The sequence below is a fragment of the Choristoneura fumiferana genome, chromosome 9, assembly GCF_025370935.1.
Source record: "Choristoneura fumiferana chromosome 9, NRCan_CFum_1, whole genome shotgun sequence".
Classification (NCBI taxonomy): domain Eukaryota; kingdom Metazoa; phylum Arthropoda; class Insecta; order Lepidoptera; family Tortricidae; genus Choristoneura; species Choristoneura fumiferana.
In genome coordinates, this window is record NC_133480.1 from 653,169 (window position 1) to 671,755 (window position 18,587).

General features: G+C 37.1%; 1 protein-coding gene across 1 annotated transcript in view; it reads left to right on the forward strand.

Annotated features, from left to right (window-relative positions):
- Nucleotides 1–18,587, forward strand: part of LOC141430897 (calcium/calmodulin-dependent protein kinase kinase 2) — a 210,838-nt gene that overhangs the window by 38,948 nt on the left and 153,303 nt on the right. Inside the window, exon 2 of the mRNA XM_074091763.1 lies at nt 12,931–12,995. Coding sequence (XP_073947864.1) covers nt 12,931–12,995 — 65 coding nt within the window. The remainder of the gene's footprint in view (nt 1–12,930; nt 12,996–18,587) is intronic.

The following is an 18,587-nucleotide window of genomic DNA, read 5'->3' on the forward strand; positions in this document are numbered from 1 at the left end:
TGGACCCATTGTCTCGAAAGCAAGCGCCGCAAACTCATGATAGTTTGTTAAAGCTGAGTATTTGCGGCGCTTGTTTATCTGAGCCTGTTCAGCAGCCGCCCCAGCTCTGAGCGCGGTGCTCTGGATGTGAGACGCGGCTAGAGTGTCGACACACGTCGCGTCCCACACCAAAGTTCGTCCCAAAGTCCAAGGCACTAAGGTGGCACATTTTTTTAATTTGAAATTTTCCATACTACAATTTATTAAGTCAGTTTTGTGACGGTCCATACAACATGTATGGTTAACAGCGTCACAAAACTGATAATTAAAGTGGGACACTTTTTTATAGCTTAAATCGATAGCGCTCGTGATTCTGAGTAGAAATAACCCAAAATTTGTTAGGTTTTAAAAAAGAAGTAAAGGGTACACTTTTTTCAGAAAATTCCCTCATTATGCTTTGAAATATTGGAACAACATTACAAAACTTGCTCGTCAACTTATGCAGTATGCACCCCAGGTATTTGAATGAATGGACTCTTAGTAAGTACTGCCTGGTATCTGGCATTTGGCTTTCAGGTTTGGTAGCGAGACTTGAAATTTTTCACAGTCATAAACTTTGTCGTTTTAAGGGTTCCGTGGTCAACTTATAGTTTGTAGTACCCTTATAGTTTCGCCATGTCTGTCCGTCTGTCTGTCCGCGGCTAAGCTCAGAGACCGTTAGTATTAGAAAGCTGTAATTTGGCATGAATATACATATCAGTATCTCCCATAGACGTAAGTGGGGGTGTTTTTTTTTCTCGACTAACCCTATAGTGTGGGGTATATATAAATATGAGACGTAATGGTGAATGAACGATGCTATACAACAGTTGAAAGAAATAACAATTAAAATTACTATACTACGTTTCTCATAATGGTCAAAATACATACTAGAAAATGCACATATTCATCATCATCTCCAGCCTATTTACGTTGTATTTGCATGTTAAGTTCTTCGCGGAGCTCCTATTCTGCGTAGTTAAGGCGCTTGGCGCCTGGACAAAAGTCTAACCTAACCTAGCCTATAAGATACCGACTGATCGGAGGCCGTATTGTCTAACTATTTTCAATTTCAGTGTCGATTATGTATTTCAACCATTATAGAAAACATACTGTAGGTTTTTATAATTTTATGTATTTTGAACGTTTACGTTATCAACATAGGTATGCATTTTGTGCCATATGACTAAGAACTATTATGCATTGTAACTATTAATTATTTTTTTATGTATTTTGAACGTTTACGTTATCAACATAGGTATGCATTTTGTGCCATATGACTAAGAACTATTATGCATTGTAACTATTAATTATTTTTTTTATGTATTTTGAACGTTTACGTTATCAACATAGGTATGCATTTTGTGCCATATGACTAAGAACTATTATGCATTGTAACTAATAATTATTTTGATCACTATGCATTTCAAGTCCCTTAGACAACGAGACAGAAAAACAAACAAGAAAAAGTTATCCGATCACACAGCGAAGCCTGTGAAATATCTGACACGTCCTGCCGGCCCGAAAAGTAGAGTCCTATCAGATATTTATGTAGACTTTGTTGAGCCATATATTATCCCTGGTGACTGTACAAGTATTGCTTGAAAAACATAACCCTTCTTCGGGCAGTCAGGTAAAAATACGTGTATATCTGAATCTTGAATTTGCCAGCAACTTCTCCAATGATACAATCATGTTCAGCTCCTGTACATGTCCATGATAGCGACTATACTTACTTATCAATGTTTACTAAAAATATAATGGGTGTGGCCTGTAATACGTGCAAAAAATTAAAACATAGATCGTCCTCGCCAAACTGAACAACATTAGTTCAGCGACTTTTATAAATAATGGAGTCTTTAAATTTTCCTTTTTTCATACAAATTAAATACTGCTATCAATGTACGCCATCCTAGAACACAACTGTCACGCTACAAACATCAAGCCTTTTGCTTTATATTGCTTCTTCGTATAAAAAGTGTAAGTAATAAAAATTAAAATACTAATTATTTTTAAAAGTCGCTTAAGTTGTTCAGTTTGAGGAGTATGATCTATGTTTTAATTATTTGCTCATATTACAGGCCACACCCGGTATGTTGTTATTCTACCACAGAGCATCAAAATATACCGATAATAATAAGCTGTGTTTGCAGGAATACGGCGGCGATAAAAAGAGAATAAAAGAGTCTTAGATCTTGTCGTTATATTTTTGTCTCAGATATTGCTGACGGTGTGCTGCGAGTAGATAAATAACTATCATAAAGTTTTATTGTTTAGCTATTTAAGATGATTAGTGGGAATTTATTATTATTTACTAGCTTTTATTACACCTACACAATTATTATTTTTTATACAAACAAGTAAGAGCAAGTGGGTCTCCTGATGGTAAGAGATCACCACCGCCCATAAACATCTGCAAACCAGGGGAATTGCAGATGCGTTGCCAACCTAGAGGCCTAAGATGGGATACCTCAAGTGCCAGTAATTTCACCGGCTGTCTTACTCTCCACGCCGAAACACAACAGTGCAAGCACTGCTGCTTCACGGCAGGATTAGCGAGCAAGATGGTGGTAGCAATCCGGGCGGACCTTGCACAAGGTCCTACCACCTATTTACATGTATGTATGTATGTATTTACATACACCAGGTGTGGCCTGTAATACGAGCCAATATAATTAAATCGTACTTTTCAAACTGAACAACATTATTTCAGCGAATTTTAAAAATAACGAGTCTTTAGTTTTTCCTTTTTCATACAAATTAAATACTGATATTATTGTACCGCCATCCTATAGCTCAATGACGTCGCCTATCACGCTACAAACATCAAACATTTTGCTTTACATTGCTTCTTCGAATAAACTTTAAAGTGTAATAAAAATGGAAAATAGACTAATTATTTTTAAGTTGCTGAACTAATGTTTGCTCAGGGACTATTAATGCTAGAAAGCTGTCATTTTGCACGAATATATACGTAAACTATGCCGACAAAATAGTACAATAAAAATAAAAAAAATTTTTTAGAGTACCTCCCATAGACGTAAAGTGGGGGTGAGTTTTTTTTCTCATCCAACCATGGATAGGTATTTTAAAACCATTAGGGGGTTGCTAAAACGATTTTTCAATTCAGTGATTTATTTGTAAAATATTCAACTCTAAAGAGCAAATTTTCATTAAAATCGAGCGTCCCCCCTCTGAAATCTAAACCGGTGGGTGGAAAAATTAAAAAAATATCAGGATGGTATTAAGTATATCAAACTTACAAGGAAAACTATAGCGGCTAAGTTTTCTTAAGAATTATTAGTAGTTTAAGAGTAAATACCGGCCTAAGGTATAAAATATACTTAAACTTGGAAGATTCCGTATAAAATACGAAATCCTTAGAAAAATATGACTTAATTTTTTCGCAATGGCTACGGAACCCTATTTAAAAAAAAACTGCGGTTTCTCGTGGACAGCTTTCTCTGGCCAGTGTCAATGCGTGGTCCGAAATGCACTACGCCAGTTTCCAAATCTCGTCTAAAAATACAATATACTTCTTGATCGAGCAATATCATCGTATCACTGACCATGATACAGTTTTCACATCATCAGAATTAGCTGCCAGAACAAGGCCGCATCGATGGGCGGCAAGGGCAGTGGAGTACGCCAAGGTCGGGGGCGCCGCCCTCCACGGACCGCCCAAGCGTGCAAGCGCAGCGATTCCATCTACTAAAAATTATTTGGTGTCTTAGAGAATATATTTGTCATCTTCGTTTTCTCTTTGCTCTTGACTGTACCAGGCAGTTGTCTCACCGCCAGCGAGGAAACGATTGGCTATCGACTATTTTCTCGCTCAAGAAGCGAACAAAACATATAATATCCTGTGTGAGTACAAGATACACATATATTAATAATACTTAGTTGATCGCTGCCTGTTCATTCTGGCGGCGAGAACTCGCTCTTACATCTTTTGTCGCAGCGACAAGAGCTATAAAACTCGCTGAGCTATAGATACTCGCTCACCGATGTCAGCTTGGCGGCCGCCCCGCACGAGCGAGTCGAGTGAAGCGAGTAATCGCCCGTCGCACTCAAACACTCGCTTACAGCCAGCGACAAAGCTTCTCGCTGCTCACCCACTCGTTTCTAGTTACTCGCTCTACTCGCTTCTCGCTCATCGTCGGCGGTGGGACAAGTGCCCTATAGTGGCCAGATGAAAACATTGCCAACATTGCCTCCCTAGCGCCAGTCGGCCCAGCACTTTGACGGTAGTTTTAAAACATCTGCAAGGCGCGTGGACCTGCGCTGCGCGGCTAAATATCGCTAGATGGCGTTGGTATCGTGAGGTTCGTTTGACGTTACAGCACAGGGCGGCCACGCCATACAAAACGCGCGTTCTTGAATCTACATAGGCACGACGACGTCTGTACACGCGTCAATGTGTGCGTAAGACACACAGGGCTGACTATCGCAAAACCCTAGTACTATAGGGTATGTAGGTATGGCTTAGATGTGTAAATAAATGTAATCGTTAATCATATATTTTTATTTAAACCTACTCAAAATGTGTCTGTCTATGTATTTAAGCATTATTATTTTACATTAGAACAAATACAAGTACCTAATTAGTTATTTCATGTATTAATCGCAATACTTTTAGACAATTTGTTATATAATTAGTATAGTGTGTGTAGATAAGATATATATTGGTCTATTGATAGGAGAGAATTAACAAATCAATTTTACAAATACCTACCTACTAATATAAGACGTCTATTTATACATTATAGGTACACACTTTTAAACCTAGGTATTGGTTTTTTCCTCAGTTACCTAATACCTAAGTACATTGTACATGTTGCTAATTAAAGTTGGTTAGGTACCTTACCTACCTTTTTTCGAAAATCGAAGTTCGTATCGTACCGTCCCGCCGACGCTTGTATTATTTAATAAGAGAGTGAGAGGGACGGTGCGATATGAACTTCGAATTTCTTAGTAGCCCTACAGATGCGGAAGCGCATTCCTTCCGGCGGCGCGTTCTCGAGCTGTGCTCTTTTGAATTATACCGTGTAACTCGATTTAACTTTCTATTTTTGTACAATTCATAATTGATTGGAAATACTTTTCTTTTTGATATTTTTTTTTGTTATATTTTGTGTGCCTTATGAAATTTTAAACGTGATACAACAAACAGCAGTCCAAACATAAAAAGTAAACATTTTATATTGTTCGTGTGCATTGTAAAACGGTCAATGCTCAGATGTTACCATTGCTCATGGGGAAGAGCGATGTCAATTCGTTAAACTGTGATAAAAACTACTAAATGTAGAAACGCTGTTAGCCCGTTATTTAGCTCTCCTACCGCTACCACTTATCGATTGACCCCCAGTCAGTAGGTAGGTTCTGAGTGAGGCTACGATAAGATTCCCGACTCAAACCGCGATAGCGCGTAAATTGTTACGAGAGGTCGAAGTTATTATTTCAGGGAGGCTAAGCCTTAACGACTCGAATAAAAATAAAACTTGTAAGCATAAAACGAGCTATTTTACCCAAGACGTTAATATAGACACGTCGAGGGGAAAATGGGTTTAATTCTCGAGTTATACACTCTGCTTTTCACTTATATTGCAAGGAAAAGAAATAGCAACAGTGGATATTTTTTCACTTATTATGTACCTTTTATTTTTTATGCATTATAAATAAATAAATATCATGGGGCACTTAACACCAATTGACCTAGTCCCAAACTAAGCAAAGCTTGTACTATGGACAATAGGCAACGGATAAACATACTTATATAGATAAATAAATACATACTTAAAAATACATATTAAACATCCAAGACCCGAGAGCAATCATTCGTATTATGCATACAAATATCTGCCCCGGCCGGGATTCGAACCCGGGACCTCAAGCTTCGTAGTCAGGTTCTCCAACCACTTGGCCATCCGGTCGTCAACTATTACTATATAAGTATAATTTATTTATTTATTGATTTATTTTGATTGATTTTAAATGATTTTTATTTTTGTATGAATTAAAAATGATAATAATATGCAGTTTATTTTTTGTTTGTGGCTGTTGACACCTGATTACCTTGGTCTTAGACGAAGATTTAACTTTATCCAATAGGGCATAAAAAGACATTTTATGTCGCCTAGATCCAGCATAAACAGGAAATTTACGAGCATGAGAAGCGAAAAAACATTTACATATCGTGCTCCTGCAAAACGCACATGCAAAACGACGAAAACATTACGGTATCGCAGATTCCATTTTTGATTGCTAGAGGAACCCTGGAAATTAAGTAGATATATATATGTGCCAATTCACGCCAATTTAGGTACTTAGTACATAAGTATACTAAGTATCCAAGGCTCGAGACAATCATTCGTATTTCTAACCCCAATGCAAACTTTTTAAGGTAAGTAAGTACTTATAAGGTTCGAAAATACAAATTGAGACATGGATGCACAGAAAAAGAGACCAGCGCTGGGAATCGAACCCAGGTCCTCAGCAATCCGTGCTGCGTGCTATAAACCCTACACCACCGCTGGACAGGAATCTAGACACGAATTTTTCCTATACATACATATTATCTCAGGTTGCTTATTTTTACTACGCTACTTATGCAGCAGCACTAGCGACATGTATCTATGTTCCGCTCTCATCGCGTCACATTCTTTCGGAACTAACCGCTCACCCAGACAAGAGATGTCGCTACTAAGCAAAAAACCACATCAAAATTTGAAAAAAAAACATAATTTGATTGTTTTCAAGGGATACTTACCCGTAAAAGTAACAAATTTGTAGTTGAAATAAAAACTACAAAAAGACTCCAAAAAACCAATCATAACTTATTAGGTTGTTTGTCTGTGGCGTCATAGCTCTTTAATGGTCCAATTTTGATTCTCGGTCCAATTTTTGGTTGAATTTTGAATTTCTTAGCTATCTTTTTTTTTACCTAACCATTTAAAAGTTGGAAAACCCCCGACTTTGTCACTTCAAAGTTCAATATCTCAAAACCGGCTAAACCAATTTCGATGAAACAAATTTAAGAACCATCGCTAGAAAACCTGATTTCAAATAAAAAAAACCGCATTCAAATCGGTCCACCCGTTTAAGAGCCACGGTGCCATAGACAGACAGACTGACACACAGACACACATAGCGGCCAAACTTATGACGCCCCTCTTTTTGTGCGTTAAAAATACATACAGTCGAACATAGAATCCCCTTTTTTGAAGTTGGTTAAAAACTAATGAATAACGCCACAGAGAACATGCTCTTAAAACAATTACACTTAAAATCGGGGTTCGATTCCCGGCCGGGGCAGATATTTGTATGAATAATACGAATGTTTGTTCTGGGCTCTTGGATATTTAATATTTATTTATTTAAGTACATATTTACATAAATATTATTTATTATAAATAAACCCGCGTAGCTCACCCAAAAACTATGAGATTTGACATTTCGGAGACCTCACGCTACACTAGCGCCTCTAGTGGCGAATTAATACGCGATAGCCCTCATTGTAATTGTCATATGTCAATGTCAAATTATTCTTATCTTTTTCATTACATGTACTGTTGCCATGATAATGTGGGCTATACAGCCAACTTATATTTTAGTCTCGTAGCTATTTTTGTATTTGATTTCACTTTGACTTGTTTTGTGTGACTTTCCGTAATTGCACTCTCCTGTGGCCCGGTGGAAGACCAGTGCTGGTTTTCAACCAGCGATATGCTGAGCCGGGACCTTTTTATAGCGGCAACATTTCTTATTGTTATTTTTACTTATTATGTGTCATTGCTGTTATAAATAAATTATTTTCTTTCTTTCTTTCTTTCTAATTAACGAAATAATTTTAGCATTAATTTAAGTTCAAACTTTTAATTATAAGCTGAGTCATATCTGTCAGATAAACACTCCAGATAAAGTAATCCAGAGTATTATTTTTTATTATTGCGGTCAAATTCCAAAAGCTAATCTGTACATTGTTGTACAGTCAGCACCAAAAGTACTCGAAGCTGTACACTATCGTACTTTCTCGTTTTACAGTCACGTACTAAACGTCATGCCAGATTGTCAATGTGTCAATGCGACAGATTAAACAAGTGATCCGCTGCTTTTGATGCTGTCTGTACTTTTCAAAAGGCTGGCGGATAAACCGAGGCCCAAATAAAATTCTATTTACGGAGTATCTTTTTCTGTATGAGTAGCCCCGGGGGGCCTTTATCAAAGACCGGGCTACCACACACACTTTAAAAAATCCTTTTAATATTACAAACTAGCATTTATCCGCGACTTACGGCTCTGTATGGCCGAAACACCTTTTGAATGTCAATTAAAATATATAATAAACTAAGGTGATGACAAACAAACAAGACTTGTGTCAAAGGGTTTCTACTCAGTTGCCGAATACTTCTTTTGATCAATACTAAATCAGGTGACATTTTGATTGTAATAAAAAAAAAAATTCATGTCAAGTTAAGTCAAAATATCTTTATACAATTTAGGCTATAACAAGCAGTTATGAATATCAAAAAAAAGTCTACCACCGGTTCGGAAAAACCTCTGTCGAGAAGAATCCGGCAAAAAACTCAACGAGGTATTTTTTTTTAAACAGATTTACAATATTATTCAATGATATCTATACATAACAAGTATTTTACATAACTTTATTTTTATTTAGCACAGTAGACTCCACATTGTAGACATTTTGCATGCCAGATGATGGTGAAATATGTGACCCAATATTGTCCTTTAACACCTCTTGTACCATATTTTAAGGGAAATAAATTAATTTCTCTCGTCTAATTTACAGAACTTTTGAATGGCTGTTTCATCATCATCATCATGTCAGCCGAAAGACGCCCACTGCTGGACATTGGCCGGAATTTGAAATAAAAAATACAAAAAGACTCCAAAAAACCAATCTTAATTTAATTGCTTAGTAGCGACATCTCTTGTCTGGGTGAGCGGTTGGTTCCGAAAGAGTGCGACGTCTGTCGACGCCACATAGATGTCGCTAGTGCTGCTGCTTAAGTAGCAAAGTAGAAATAAGCAACCTGAGATATAAACTAATAAATAAATAATAAATAATAAATTTGTATTTCGAACTACATTTATTCACAAGACAGCAATAGATAACACTACACAAGACATAACAATATTATTAAGTAGGATAGTATAGATAGGTAGGTTTATGAAAAATAAGTCACAGTATATACCTATCTAACAATTAGCAAGGACATAAATATATGCTTTTGGTATCATAAGTAATAGTTCCTATTTAAAAAAAAAACGTTTTTCAATAAGGTGACTCGCCAAGATTGTCTACCCTTTTTCTAATGCCAAAAAAACGAAGTATAAGAAGCCCCAACCTTAATTTTTGTTAAACATTTTTCATTTGTATTTTACCTTCTAGTTCAGAACGATCCGTTTAGTCAACGAACCTTTTCTGTGGTAGAAAAATACGTGTCCATTATCTTGTGATAATTCAACTGACGGATTAATAACAATTTTCGAAGACACTAGCCTATTATTAACGTGTCCTACTGCTGGGCAGAGGCCTACCCTTTTCTTCGCCATTCATCCTTGTCGAGAGTATACTCCTGCCACTCTAAACTCTTTAGTTGCTATGCGTCCAAGTCGTCCCGCCATCTCCTCTTCGGTCCGCCCCTCTTTCGATGGCCACCCTACGGAACCCATGACCAGTCCAGTCCCACTTAAGCTTGGTCTTGGCACCCACATCTGTAACGCTGGTTTCTAATTGTGGTATATGTACAATAATGTACATACAAAATAATGTAGGGTATGCATATTTATTTTTATATTTTAGGTGTGGGTAGTTTAAATTCCTTCGATGACAACACTGTACGGAACGGACGTGTTTTATCTGTGTTTTATTTAGCTCCGCTGAAACTCCTGAAGTACCTGAGGAATGCGAGGCTGGGACCATATACAATACTGATATGGTCAGTTCTATGAACACTAAAATACTGCGCTCCATTGCTTGCTTAGTACATGCTGGCAGTAATCCGTTTAGTGAACGAGTACGATTCCTTTCTGTGGTACAGCGGCCTAGGACAGCGCTGTGAAAACATCTCATTTCTCGGTGGCCGATTTCAAAGCGGCGCTTCAAACGTTTCCGATACAATTGCTTTTTATTTTATTCTTTGTCGGCGAAGATAATTAGGTATTAGACGCTGCGAAATGTTTACGGACTTCAAAAACTAGAGAACTCGTTTATTCGTATTACTTTTATTTTCATTGGTAGAGACGTAGTGTTTTTAAATAAAACTTTGATCATCACGCCTTGTTCTCAGTTGTACAGATAAACATTTACAAAAAAAAGGTCCTGAAGCTTCGCTAGCCGCTGCTGTGACATCCTTGCTTCGCTCGCTTAGCTCTCGCGATGTACTGTCACAGTTTTTCTTAAATATAGAGGCTTCGCTCGTCTAATTTACAGAACTTTTGACGGCTGTTTCATCATCATCATCATGTCAGCCGAAAGACGTCCACTGCTGGACATAGGCCTCCCCCAAGGCTCTCCACTCAGGCCGGTCTTGTGCTTTCCGCATCCACCGCGATCCCGCGATCTTAACCAGGTCGTCGCTCCATCTTGTTGGAGGCCTACCGACATACGGCTCGTCTCCCGGTCTGCGGACGCCATTTGAGAACCCTCTGACCCCATCGGCCATCAGTCCTGCGAGCACCCACTGCCACTTCAGTTTCGCAATTCTTCGGACTATGTATCTATTTCTGATCCTATCCCGCAGAGAAACCCCGAGCATAGCCCTCTCCATAGCCCTCTGAGTGACTTTGAGCTTCCTCATGAGGCCCATCGTTAGCGCCCACGTCTCAGATCCGTAAGTCATCACTGCTGCTGCTGCTTACACGGCTGTTTGTCATAGGAAAATGAATACTATACGTTTTGGGAATTACCATGAAAATAAACTATGATCCTGGAATTTAAATTTGACAGACATATTTAATGATTCACGCGAGCGAGACTTTTTTGGTACAGTGAAGTATAAAAATATACCTTACTAGCTTTTGCCCGCGGCTCCGCCCGCGTGGTATTCGGTTATCGCGCGCTGTTCCCTCGGGAACTGTGCATTTTTCCGGGATAAAAAGTAGCCCTTGTCACTCTCGGGCACATAAACTATCTCTATGCAAAAAATCACGTCGATCCGTCGCTCCGTTACGGCGTGAAAGACGGACAAACACACAAACATACAAACACACTTTCGCATTTATAATACTAAGTATAGGAAAATGAATACCATACGTTTTGGGAATTACCATGAAAATAAACTATGATTCTGGAATTAAAGATAGGTAAGATAGTATGAAGAATCTTAATACCAACCAATTCAAAAAGAAATTGACATGTTTATTAATTGAAAAATGTTACTATAATATTGATGAATATCTTAATGACAGGAATTTATAATTTTATGCTTCTTAAATGACATTATTTTTTTAGTTTTATATGTATTGTGCCAGACAGACATTGCTAATATTATTGACATTCATGAAATAAAAATCCTCGCTAAAATTGTTATTTAAAATTAATAATTTATATTATACGCGCTTTCTTGGTTATTTTTTAAAATTTTGTTTTTATTGCTGCTGTGAATACTTATTGTATTTAGACTAAGGTTAATGACTTGTTAAAGGAAAACAGAAATATTTGTCCGCCTACTGGCAAAACATAGAGATTCCTGAATGTTATGCTTTTAAGATCGATTCTGTACACCTATGTTCCACAAATAAACGTATTCTATTCTATTCTATTCTATTAAATTTGACAGACATATCTAATGATTCACGCGATCGAGACTTTTTATGGTACAGTCAAGTGTAAAAATATAACCTTATTCAAAGTTTCAAAAATAAGTACCACAGACTCTTATTCCGACGCAATAAGGCCGTAGTAACATATTTTGAGTGGTTCGAATAGATACTTATATTTGCACTTGACTGTACCTGGACTATCCCTAAAAAAGCCCTAGTGGCCTACTGGTTTGACCTATGGCCTCTTAACCAGAGGATCGTGGTTCCTAACCCCGGCTCGTACAGTCGAACAAATTGAATCATGACCCAGGGATGGAACCTTTTAATAATCAATGTCACTATGATTTCCTTGACAAAAGTATGAGATGTCAACATGACATTAGTAGTATTATTAGCACAATTGTCATTGATCTTGTGTATGTCTTGACTAACGAAACAACTGTTGTTTGTCTTTTATTTAACTTTTTACCATTTTTTCACTATTTATTAGATTAACATCTACATGTTAATTATTATAATTGAATATTATGTTTGTTCTCGTCTTGCTTGCTGCACGTGTGGTTGACCGTGTCAGAGTTGTCAATGTCAATGTCATGCTTGGCTTGTGTTGGTAGCGCTGACCATAGACAGTCGCGTTCACAATTAGGCACGGTCCGGTCGCACGTGCAGCGTGCAATGACGGCCTCACGGTCCCACCGGAAGACCAGCGCCAGCTCTTGAGCCGGCATTATGCTGAGGTGGGTCCCTTTCGTGAACAGTAACACTGTTTTTTTTTTCTCTTTCTTATGTAATTATTCTGTCACTGTTCCGAATAAATGTATTTTCTTTCTTCTTTCTTCTTCTTTCTTACAAAGGTTGCACCCTGGGACATGATTCAATTTGCTCGACTGTACCTCTGAGTTTTTCAAAATCTATGTGCGAAATTACATTTCAAATTTACCCCGAGCTTTACGGTAAGGAAGCCTGAACCAACCTGCCAGGCAATTCAAAAGCGTGTGTGAAGCTACCAATTCCATCGGGCCCAAACCCTCTCATTTTGAGACGAGGCCAGTGTCCAGCAGTGGAACGTATACAGGCTGAGATGATGATGATGACTATGATTCTAACAAGTTATTTTCTTTGCAGATGGGTGTGCTGCCGTACGCGGGGACGCGCCGCGCGAGGGCGCCACGGCTTGGAGAGATTGCGAGGTATTTGCCGCGCCATCTATTGGACAAGTAGCTAAACAAAATGAGAACATATTAAATATATTGACCCGGATAACTCACGTCGTAAATCGAGTTTAGCTCGACATGTTTCGGGCTAATCCGTAGCCCTTCGTCTTCGGAGCAACGCGACTCAGCGGCTGCTGCAACACGCGCACTCAGTCACTCACGGTAGTTTCATGTTCAAAAATGAGAACAGTTTCCAACTTTCCATCTTATATTGCAACTTTCGGGGACCTTCCATACGACGTGTTTTTGCTCTCGTTTGTACCGATACAAACGCAAGGAAACCGGCATGTTTATATCTTACAGACGATCCTTGCGTTTTTATCGCGTCTGTCCTCCCCCCCACCCGTTTTTAGGGTTCCGTGGGTATCTTAAAACGATATAACCTTCAGATCACTTTTTTTGTATACCCGCGATTTCGTCTGCGAAGAATTTATTTATGCAATTTCCCGGAAAAAACAATCCTATAGTCACTATAGTCGTTCCAATCGTTTATTTAACTTTTGACAGATCACGCACGTGAAGTTTTACAATAATTTTCGGTACAGTGTACTACAGAGAATACCGTACTTCATGGACGGGTACCGCCCACTTAGTGATTTCCCATTCGTAATGAATAAATCGATTTTATAAATAAAGCATACATTTAAAATTGTTGTGATTATATTTTATATCAAAATCACTTAAAAATAATAAATACATTAATATGCCTTTAGGTATTAGAAAGTAAAAACAGCTAAGATAGGCACTGGTATTACTATTTTTAATTATACCTACCACGGGCGTCTCGTTGTGAGTGACAACAAACTGGCGTCGCTGCCGCGTACAGTTTTGCCGCTTCATAATTGACAAAATTACTAAATTACTGTCGCAAGTGATAAACATATTAACTTAACATACCTAAATGTTTTATTTTAATATGTTAGATAAAGTAACTCAAACACCTGTGAATGTTTATAAAACAATGCAAAATGTTGAGCAAAAATAAAATATGAATGTGTCAAATCGATTAAAACTTCTTCATGAATAAAATCGATTGTTAAAAGTAATCGAATCAGTAACGCATCAGGGCATCACTATTTTAATTAGTACTCGAGCTGTCAAAAGTTAAATAAACGATTGGAACAATTATACTTTGAAAAAATCTCGTGTCTCAAATTAATATTATACTACAGTATGACCAAGTGGTTAGAGCACCTGACTACGAAGCTTGAGATCCCGGGTTCGAGTCCTGGCAGGGGCAGATATTTGTATGAATAATACGAATGGCTCTCGGGTCTTGGATGTTTAATTATGTATTTATATAGTACAAGCTTTGCTTAGTTTGGGACTAGGTCAATTTGTGTCAAGTGTCCCATTACATTTATTTTATTTTTATTTATTTATATGTCAATAAAATTGACTTTTAAAATAGCGTTCATAAAGATCACTAAGAAAAAAAAGATTTTGTGGTACAAGCTTTTTTAAAAGTAGTGACTCTATGTCCTTCGATCTCAAGGTATTGAATTATTTATCTCCCTAATTTCAACTAAATTGGTTGAGCACTAAAGAGTCAAAGCGCAACAAACTCCTATTCGCGTTAATAATATTTTTAAGAAAAAAGTTTATCCCTTTCCTATTAAATATCTTTATCTAGAGCGTAGAAATACGGGTTGTCAGCAAGTCTGGAAAATAGATAAAGGTTAATTTATAGTTCCTGCAAGATGCATTGCTTGGATACGCAATATATCTTGTTTTACAGGATATATGTTCAATTACAACAGATGGAGACTTATTGTGTGGACTAGAGGCATGGCGCGTGTAAAAGTACATTGTGCCTTGGGGGAGGTATAAAGAATTACGAACGAGAGTCTATGAAAAGTCTGAAGACGAAAATTGGAACGAGCTTCGTGAATTCCTGTACCGCCCGCAAAACATACAATGCTAAACATTACATTTGTGAGGAAACAAACCTTTATTTCGTCGTTTACAAAATTACCTAATGTATGTATGGGCTTTGACTCCGTTGCCTTTTCCAAAACAGATAAAAAATAACCGCGAGGCTGAGGCGTAAGTTGCAAACAAACAGCCATGACGGATTTTAAATGTAACGAATTTTAAAACAAAAGCTTTTTTATTCAAGATAAGGTAAGCAAGCTATTTGCTAGAAATTAAATCTGTATGTACCATGCCTAACCATGTGGTGCCACAAATAAAAAAAAAATCTCTTCGGCTGTGATTAGAATAACTAAATAAGGCATATTAGGCAAAGCTCTGCGCAGGGAGCGACACTAGCACAAACCGCAAAGAAAGAGTATATATTAATACCTATAGAAATCATGATATATTTATAAGTAACAAAATAAATGATATTTACATCGAAAATATTGAAATAATAATAATATGATATTACGACATCCTACGGACATTTTTTTAAATAGCCTATATGTGTGTCCCACTGCTGGGCAAAGACCTCCCTTCTTGACCTCCACATCTCCCTATCCAGAGCTACATCCGGCCACTCGCTCAGCTCTGCGTCCAGCAGGCTACTACGAAATTCGAAAATCGAAGTTCGTGTCGTTCGGTCCCTCTGAAACTTATACTATTTAATACGAGAGCGAGAGGGACGGTACGATACGAACTTCGATTTTCGAACTTAAGAGTAGGCCCTCTGGTCATCTCGCCATCTATGCCTTGGTCTGCCTTGCCGTCGGTATGGCTGTGTGCGCCCATCTTTGAGGGTGCATCCGACAGATATGCCCGGTCCAATCCCATTTAAGCTTGGCGGACTTTCCCAACATCAGCGATTCGAGTTTTAGAACGCAATGTGGTATTTCGGATTCGATCGATTCTTTTTTTTAACCCCCAATATGCTGCGCTCCATAGCTCGTTGGCAAACCTTGAGTTTGGATTTCTGGTTCTCAGTCAAAGATCATGTTTGCGCACCGTAGGTCAGGACGAGCAATATACACATGTCCACGAGTTTACGCTTCAGTGTCAGAGGAAGGTTACCCTTCAGGTTACCCTACGGGCATTTAAGATACTCAAAAAACATAAACCATAAACATGGTTGTGTTAGTACTGCGGTACTGCACTCTGACGGGAATTATTTCAGTAATTTTCCTTATTGGGATGTGGTATGGCACAATTGATACAAAATTCAGATCTATTGTCAAGAAGACATTAATATCAAAGGCGTATTATAAAGTTAATGATTATATCATGGACAGGGATATTTGGAAATAATTCCGATCCGCATTAGCGATCCCTTCAAATAGCGAACCTACTGTGTTAAAAATAAAGTTGTGTTAAATACTTGTGATATATACATATCATTTAATAATATTGTAAATCTGTTTTAAAAAAATATATATACCTCGTTGAGTTTCTTGCCGGATTCTTCTCAGCAGAGGTTTTTCCGAACCGGTGGTAGATTTTTTGTGACATTCATAAGTACTTGTTATAGCCAAAATTGAATAAAGATATTTTGACTTTGGCTTTGACTTTGATAGAATCTCTCAACAAACAAAAAATCTCTTTCGATTTTCAATGAAGTACAAACAACACGTGTTTTTTTGCTGTCTTTCTTTGTACGGAATCCTTAATACGTTAATCTCTCACGTGGCTGGTTTTTAGAGTTTATTTTTCATTCCTCCATTTTCCCTCCATGCTGAGCTCTGCTCGGCCCTTTACTAAGAAGTGCAAAATTCGAACTTCGTATCTTGTCGTCCCACTGACTCTTATATTATTTAATACGAGAGTGAGAGGGACGGTACGATACTAACTTCGAATTTCGTAGAAGCCCCTGAATATAAACCGAGCGGTGTAACCGAAGCTCAAACGAAAGTTCCGAGCATCTGCTTGGTAAGCTCTTAGAGTATTACATTACACACTTTCGTAGCAATAATAATAACCTAGAAACTCCGAGTGCTTTTAGCCAAATATACCTTCCCTACCTACCTTATTTCTCTGATGCAAGCTTTTCTTTTGATGTCAGCTTCTTAGGAATTGTCAAATTTTTGGGTCAACTTCATATTATAAAATTTCGGGTTATCGGGTAAAAATATGTTTTTCACTTCTCATGCTCGTAAACTTAGTTCGTGTTTATGCTGTATCTAGGCGACATAAAATTACTTTCGTATAGTGTGTTAAATAAAATCTTCGTGTAAAACCAAGGTAATCTGTCAACAACCACAAACAAAAAAGTTTCTACATATATTTTTTTAATAATCTTTAATTCATATAAATTTAAAAATCAATCAATTTAATCAAAATAAATCAACAAAATTAAAAAAAATATGATTACATAATAATACATGAAAAATTAAAGGTACAACTCGAGCACCAAACCCATTTTCCCATCGACGTGTCTATCCACCCTCACCACACCGGCTCGAGTGGTTTTATGAACGAACGTCTCGGGTAAAATGGCTCGTTTTATGCTGTTGTTGTACAATTTACTGTTTTATATTCGTTTTTAATGGCAATAAAGCGTGCTGCTGTCTATTCTCACATTAGGTTCCTTAGACCCCTTTTACGAGACACACAGGAAGCGATCACCCTGTCCTATTCTAAAACCGGAACAGGCTATTTAATGCTGCGTTCCGCAATTAATACCTACCCTTATCGTTTTCCTTAAAATTTTAACTTAACTTTCAGTTAATTGGACTTTAGTCCTGCATAAACCTCATCTTAAGTTTCGAACTCGCCTTTAACTATAGATCCAAGAATACTGATGACTTCACAACATTTATTAGCAAAAGTTGCTTATTTTATGAATATTTAAAACTTAATTATCTTGTTGCGAAACAAAAGTCGAGTAATGTTTATAAATAAACGATGAACGACTGCTTTTATCTGAACTTGCGTAAATATTAAAACTTTTAATCTATTTTGACAAAATTGGTAGGTAGGTATGGTCTAAAAATTTGTTTTTAGGGTTATTTACCTCAGAAGGAAAAACAACGGAACCATTTTTTTATTGGATTAGTCTGTTGTCCTTGTACGTCTGTCATGTCTGTCTGTCTGCTGATTTGGGACCATTTCGTGACCGTGATACGTAATTTTTTAGTTTAATTCTATATACCTATAGTATTTTGTGTAATAATGTCACGAATAAATGTTCTTTCTTTCTTTGTCAAGATCCATTATCATGAACACGTGGAGAAATCAAACTCAATCAATCAATCAATCATTTATTTGCGATAAAAACATACTTAAATGCATGCAAATACAGTTTTAGATGAGGCACAGAACATTATTTTATATTACGAATGAAATTAGAAAATAACTTTCAAATACAATGTCAAAGATAGAAAACATTAATAAATTCAATTCAATTACATTAAAATAACAATAAAGTCAAATTAAATAAAAGGAAGAAGGAATTAATAAAATTGAATTAGAGATGCATTTTTGTGTTGAAAAGTAATCTAGAATAAATGAATAAATAAAATGAGCATTTGAATGAAAATTAAATACGGAAATGTCAAACGGAATAATTAATAAACAAATAAAATTTGATATGCTGTAGATAGTTTAGTCTAACGCATTAGCATAGTATTCTTTAATAGAGTAATAGGGTCTAGTCAT